General features: G+C 51.7%; 1 protein-coding gene across 1 annotated transcript in view; it reads left to right on the top strand.

Annotated features, from left to right (window-relative positions):
* DGLUCY (D-glutamate cyclase) overlaps positions 1 to 7,385 on the top strand; it is a 106,571-nt gene that overhangs the window by 39,279 nt on the left and 59,907 nt on the right. Inside the window, exon 2 of the mRNA XM_045288126.1 lies at positions 2,449 to 2,578. Coding sequence (XP_045144061.1) covers positions 2,476 to 2,578 — 103 coding nt within the window. The 5' untranslated portion in view covers positions 2,449 to 2,475. The remainder of the gene's footprint in view (positions 1 to 2,448; positions 2,579 to 7,385) is intronic.

The following is a 7,385-nucleotide window of genomic DNA, read 5'->3' as shown; positions in this document are numbered from 1 at the left end:
GGATGGATAGACAGACAGAGAGCGATATCAAGCCTTTTGGATTGGAGGTTGACTCCTTCCTGGTTATGGCCCTTGAGGCTCCTTCTTTGACTCCCCAGCCCCAGAGCCCTCGTGTGTGCTGGGGTTCGCACTGCCCTCGCCGTAGAGCTGGGAATTCCTGGGTGATGCGTGTGGTGCGCCACACAGGAGGGCCGGGGGCTCCATGTGCTTTGTGAGTGGGAATTCTCTGGTTCGACCAATATTTAGGTCAATTCTCAGGCAGGAGCCAATGAGCATGTACGTCTGCCTAGAGACCTACCTCACAGATGTTGGGGTTCAGCTTCAGGCCACTGCAATCAATCCAATATGAAAGCAGAGCCGGTCGCACAAAGGCTTTGCTTTCCCAGCATATGAATGCTATGTCGACCCTAGCTTGTACACTCATGTGCAATTTAACATTATGAAAGTTGGGGATAGTGTGAGAATGGCTGGCATGACACACAGAGGCACAAAGCGAGCACATTTGCTGTTGGGGAAATGGGGCCCAAAAGCTTGCTGGACACAGGCCAGCCACGGACCGTCAATGCATGAAGAATGCCATATCTGAGAAGCGCCATAAAATTGGGTGTGCCTGCCTTTGACCTCTGCCCTCCAGGGGAGGAAGTCTGTAAGGTGGAGGTTCTCAGCCTTCTCTTCCTCCCAGCATGCACTGTGGTGACATTCAGATGACTGGATGGCTGGACAAACACACCCAGCATTTCCCAGGGACCCACCTGCCTGCACTCATTCCTCTCCTGCCAGAAAAGCACCCACCGAGATTCCACTCACATCGTACTTGAATGAGTGAATGAATGAATGAAATACAAATAAAAGGCAAGGCATCCAGCATGTACCAGAGGACTTCCAAAAGATCACGGAGAATTTCCGTCATCTTTGAATTCCATTTTTCCACGGCCTTCATGAAGCTTCCTCATTCAACCAAAGCAATATATTAAGCCAAACTTAAACCAAAACAATCATCTGGCTACCATTTGTCGGCCAGGCAGTGCCCCGCTTGCACCTGCTGCCTTAGGAGTAGGAACGAGGGGCAGGGCCTCGAAGGTGCGTGGGAAGACGTGCTTGGGAAGTGAGGCCAGTGATTAAAGGGGTCTGGCTGCTGGCCCCTGTGCAGCTGTGGCACGGTTCTCTGGGTGGCACGGTGCTCTGGGCGACCTTTGCCGAGTGCCAGGCTGAGGTGCTAAGCCCTTAGCAGTGACTCTGGGGACTGCAGACACTCAGGACCTTCATGATGCCTTGGCTGCTTGGCCCGGTGGGCCTCCCAGCCTAGCAGGCAAGTATGGGCTAGACCTGCCAAGGCAGCGGTCTGAAGCCTCAGGGCCCAGCCCAACCCAGCGCAGGCCAGCCCAGCAGGACCAACGGTTCCCTCTCCTCCGAGCAGTGTGTGCATGCAGTGAGGGCTTGGAACACATCGCTCTCTGCCCAGGATGATGTACTCGTTGCAGGGTCCATCAGAGACTCTGCTCACTCTCTGAGTCGTCGGGGGGATGGGACCCCCGCATGTTTGGATTTCCATTGGGTTCTTCGAGTTGTCCGGAACCCTCACTGTGGAGACTGCCCTTGACCATGCAGAACAATCACTCCGCAAGCATTTACGGAGCTCCCACGACTGTGCCCCACACAGTGTCAGGCCCTGGCGATCGCTAGATGACAGAAACCGGCTTGAGAGAAGCCCCCAGTGTTAGGTATACCAGTAAGCAAAGGAAGCACAGGAGGATGTGTGCTTACTTACTAATCTGTAGTGAACAATTTTATTTTTTATTTGTTTCCACCACACATCAAAGATTCTGCTTTGAGGTCAGGCCCACACCCCGCTCCCCACCTCCAGCCCCTTCCTGAACAGAACCAAAGATGCTTTTCAGAGTTATAACCCCTGACACGAGTGGAGTCCGTTCTCAGCAAGGTAAGCATGGGCTGGCTTGTGCTACACACTCATCTGTACCGAACAGTTTCACTGTTTCCCATCATGTCAAAGACTGGTGAAGCCCATGTGAAACTGCTCACTACTGACTCATCAGAAAGCACAGGTCAGCCTGTGCTTGCCTTGCTTATTGGGCTTTCTGCCCCTGTCCACCCCCTCTTTCTGTGCTCAGAGTTAGGGCTAGGGTAGCCTGGGAACTTGTGCCTTTGGGTAAGGTGACCAGACGTCCCGCTTTTGGCGGGACAGTCCTGATTTTTAACATTTTTTTCCGCGTCTTGCGGCATTTTTTAAAAGTCCCGATTTTTGGAAAGAATGCACGACAAGCTAGGGTATACAGTTTTCGGCTGCCATGTGGCTCTTTCGTCAGGATATGCGTTTTATCAATGGTGTCCTGCTTTTGTCCCTCTTTACCAATGTTAAAATCTGGTCACCTTACCTTTGGAGAAACTGGGATTTCTAATTGGTCTCCAACCCCTTCTTCCCCCATCCAGACTCTCTGAGCCCATTGCAGGTGTGTGATGAGCCTCGTGTCCCACCTGAGGTCCGGGCTCCTCCCCTCTGTCATAAGGAGCGTTCCACGAAGGCAGCCCAGCATCAGAAACCTGTCCGGCATGGCTGGGGGTGAGTGACATTGCGTGATGCAGAGTCTCCGTTCATGGCGCTGAAACAAGACAGGTGGGGAGATGGAGAATGGTGACCCAGCAGGAAGACCACAACTGGGCTTGTTGAATTGCTCGTGTAGAAAATGTTAAATGGGTGTGTGTTTGCGAGATCTATTTTCACCAGAAATAAGTTAAAAGAATCTCTTGGACAGAAGAGCTGGATCACCCAGGAATTCTCAAGACTCCTTGCTTCTGCGGGGCCCGGGTGGCCCAGTGGGTTAAGGATTGGACTGCTGACTGCAAGGCCAGCGGTTCAGAACAACCGGCAGCCACTCCAGGGGAGGAAGGTGGGATTTTTTGCCCCCAGGAAGACTCACAGTCTCAGAAACTCACTGGGGCCGTTCTGCCCTGTCCTAAGAGCCGCGACGAGTCAGCATGGACTCAGTGTCCGTGAGTCTGCTTGTATTTTGTTTTTCTAGTTTCGGCCTGAGTGACAGAGACCAGTAGCATGAGCAGTGTGGTCGCTGCCTCCCAGGAGAAATTGCACCGCGGGGCGGACTGCAAGCACGAGGACCTCACCAGACCAGCCTGACACGGCTGCTCTGCTTGGTTGTCTCAGCTCCGTAGGGAAACTGCCAAATTTGTTTTGCGCCATTGTTCTGGAACCTTCTGTTTCCTGTGGTCGGAGCCCAGGTGGGTTGTGCGTGGGGCTGCTAATCTTAAAGTCAGCAGTTATAAGCCACCACCCCTCTGCGGGGATAAAGGCAAGGCTGTCTGCTCCCATCAAGAGTCACCGTCTTTGAAAGCGACAGGGGCAGTTCTAGCCGACGATCCCATAGGGCCGCCGCTATGAGTCAGGTGCACTCAAGGGCAGTGGTTTGGGTCTGGCTTTTGGGTGACCTACAGTTAGATGCATGCTGAGTGAACGCCTGTTCTTTGTCTTCTCCTGGGACCCCCAGTCACTTGGCTTAGTATCCTGCCGAGCCCACAGTCCCATCTTTGAGACGAGCTCATGTTTGAAGCAGGGGCTATATTTCAAGCTTCAGCTAATAAAAGGGATTTTCCTTCCTAGGAAAATTGGCTGTAGATCACACTGCACTTCAGTGTGATTTGGGTTCAAGCCAAATCCCCTTAGCCCGCACTGGCCGCCTTTCTCTCCAGATGACCCTGCCTATCCTATTGGCTCTTAGGAGAGGCTCCTTCCTCTCTAAAAGGTCCTACAAGAGAAACAGAACATTTCGTCACCGACCTAGCACACAGGAACTTTTCACAAGGGTTGTTTTGTTTTTCTTTCTCCAGTTATGATGGAAGTACCCAAGGGAAAAGTAGTGTTTAAAGTACTAGAACAATGCAGTTTTCCTCTAGTTTACTGATACGTCTGGGCTCTACTGCTATTATCAGCAGGGGGATTGCTGCAAAGCAAAGCACCCTCTCAACTTAGTGGCTCCAGCCGAGATGTCTCAGAATTCGAGGCTGGGCTTTGCCAGGCGATTCTTCTGCTCCACACCGTATCTTTGGGGGTTAGAACAGCCATGCTGTCTTCTTTACTCACAGGTCTGGGATGTTCACTGGGATCGTGGGAACAGCTGAGATTGGCCTAGCACCTCTCTTTCCATGTTGCCTCTCCAACAGCAGTCGCCAAACTTCATTATGTGTTAACCCAGGGTTCTAAGAGAGTATTCCAGGAGGTCAAAGTTGAATGTTCAAGTATTTATCAAGCCTTTGCTTATATGACACCACTGCCCCAGTTTGCCTGTCACTTGTCGCCAGGAAGCAGGAAGCCATGCGTGTCACTGGTGTGTCAAATTCCAGCAGAACCACCTGAAGTGAGCAGATCTCAGCAGGGCTTCCAGACTGAGCGCAGACTTGGCAGAAAGAAGTGGGGAGGAGCTGCCTTCTCAAAGTAGAGTTGGCCGTCAGATGTGAATGGAGTCAAGCCCATGGAAGCAAAGCCTTCAGGACCTTCCTTTACTGATGGGGTGCAATTCAAAATGAGAAGGGGGAAAAAACAAACCAGTGTGAATCTAGGAAACTTGGAAGTTGTCAAAAAGGAAAGAGCAATAGTCCAGGCATTAGGACAGTGCAATGGACCGGTACTGGCCATTTTTGAATCAGGAAATCAGGCTCAGAGTTTGGATAGGAATCCACTGAGTCACGTGGCGCCCCAACAATGAACTTCCTTCCTTTGTTACAACCTGCTTGGCGTTGACGACTCCCCCAGAGAATCTCCAGTAACGTTTCTGGTGCACTGACCTCTTCTCTGCACTTGAAGGACTGGCCAAGATGCTGTTACTTTCCCCAGAAGCTTCGGGTGCTGTGAGGGGCCCTCATCCACGGGGGAGACTGTCTGCTGCGCATGCTAGCAGGATTACCTCGTCGAGTTTGAGCCAACCCATCCGTGCCGAGCAGCCTCCGGAGACTTCATTCCAGGCCAACAACTAATACATCATGCCCTGGCCCAGCCACAAACCGGGAGCTAGCTGGTCCTCACACAGCCCGGAACGTGAGCAACATCATCACGGGGCTCTCTGCGCTGGGGCTCTGGGGCGCTAGACGAGTTAAGGCAGAGGACTGTGAACTGTGTACTACCATCTCTCAAAACAGACTAGCCCAGGACTACCTATAAGCAGCAGAAGGAAGGGTATGTGGGAAGTTTGCTCTTACCTAGTGTTGCATTCAACTAGACGATCAGGGTCAGGCAGTTGAAAGTATCGTGAAGAATATGCAGAAAGTTGCCTGTGTCCCTGTGTAAACACAGACCCGGCAGCATTCCCAGAGCCTTTGGGAAGGATGGTTCTCCACCTTTGAAGGATTCAAAACCCCGTAGGAGGAGTCCTATTTCCAGTTCAAGCTTTATCCGATCCTCCCCTGCCTCCTTCCTCCAGCAACCAGAGCTTTACGCTGTACCATTGAGACAGCTGTCAGTCAATAGGAGACGGCACAGGTGTTCTACATCCAATATCACCCACTGCTGCAAGAACAGGCAGATAGCGAGGCTCCAGCTGAGTGTGTTCCAGAGCCTCAAAGGGGGGGTGAGACCAGAACAGCACCCCATTCCAGAGGTGAGAGCACACAGCCCACCCCAATCGCATGCAATTGTTTTAATGAACATCCTGATGCTACCTCCAGTCTAGGAGAGAACAAAGCCGTAGGGTTAGTGCTAAAACCATAGAGTTAATACTTCGCGTTTCTGTTTCTGTAAACTGTTTACTGTTTACTTACTCACATGCCCCTTCCCAGTTTGAATCAGCTGATCCCAACCCTGTACCTCTCCCTCCACCCCTCTTGAAAACACTCCAAAGGCCGCACTACTATTTAGGTTGAGGCTACTGAGCCACATGCCGGCACACCAATAAAGTTCTTCCTGTTAGAGAAAAATAAAGGAAATCATATGGTTTGCCCTGTTAAGAATGGCAGATTCAGGAGGAATGGTACCACATTCATGATCAAAAAGAGCGTTTTAAGATCTGTCTTGAAGTTCAATGCTGTCTGATAGCACACTATCTATCCGCATACAAGGAAATCCAATCAATACAACGATTGTGCAAATTTACACCCCAACAACTAAAGCGAGAGATGCGGACATTGAAGACTGCTACCAATGCCTTCCGTCTGAAATTGATCAAACGCGTCATCAAGATGCGCTGCTCATGATTGGTGGTTGGAATGCAAAAGATGGAAACAAAGAGGAAAGAGCCGTAGTTGGAAAACACGGTCTTCCCGATGGCGTCCGACACAGGGGAAGGTTGGCCATGGAATAAGAAGAGTCGATGCATTGAACCGTGGTGCTGGAGACGAACACTGCCATGCCATAGACTGCCGGAAGAATCCACAGACCTGTCTTGGGAAACGTGCCACCACATTGCCCTTTAGAGGCACAGTCGTGGGACTTCATCTCACAAACTTTGACCATGTTGTCAAGGGACCAGTCTCTGGAGAAGGACATCGTGCTCGGTGAACTAGACGGGCAGGAAAGGAGAAGAGGCTCTTGACAAGATGGTGGGCACAGAGACTGCAAGGATGGGCTCACCCGTAAGGACCAAGTGAGGATGGCGCAGAACCGGGCAGTGTTCGGTTCGGTTGTACATCCGGTAGCTGTGCGTCAGAGCCGCCGACACAATGGCAACGAACAACAATGCCCGAGCTGCTCATCGAATCGAGTCACCTGGCCAAGGCGAGCACCAGTGGAGAGGCTTGGCTCATAGGAAACCGCCTTGGTAATTGTTTATCTTCGACGACCCGCAATAGCTTAACCCCAGGTCAACTCTCCTTTGGTCTCTGCCAGCTTTGTAACGGTAAGTGTCGTGTGGCGATAAATAGCCACAGTGACACATCAACGATGCCAACATGTTGTGTATTTGTGCCAACTGGCCTCTTCTGGACCAACCGCTGATCATCTAACATGGATTCAGGCACCAAACCAATGTGGATTCAAATCCTAGTTTCAAGGCAGGAGACTGGAAATGGTTAGCCAGTCTGCAGAGTCTGCCACAAGTCAGCAGCTTCGAACAGGCTGCAGTGAACGTTCTTCTTGGCCCAGAGGGGATCCTGGATGAGCAGGTTCCCTCCATGTCTGTTTGCTACAACCTCCAAGAAGTCATAGAATGACGTGGCCAAGGGCTTAAACCCCAGAGTCAGACAGCCTGCATGGATACGGGTCCGGCTTTGTTCTGGGCCAGCTGTGCTCCCATGGGGAACTGTGTGCCCCCTCTCAGCCTCGGGGTCCTCTGCTTGACCACGAAAGCAGCCATGGACACCTCCCAGTGGAACTGTCAGGGTGAAGATTGAGCTAACACAAGCACGGTGCCTGGCTAACACAGGAGCTC

Source organism: Echinops telfairi, unplaced genomic scaffold (genome assembly GCF_000313985.2).
Source record: "Echinops telfairi isolate 266 unplaced genomic scaffold, ASM31398v2 ScPeMD7_18;HRSCAF=68, whole genome shotgun sequence".
Lineage (NCBI taxonomy): Eukaryota > Metazoa > Chordata > Mammalia > Afrosoricida > Tenrecidae > Echinops > Echinops telfairi.
The sequence above is the reverse complement of the archived record's forward strand: the minus strand, read 5'-3'. Positions and strand labels throughout refer to the sequence as shown.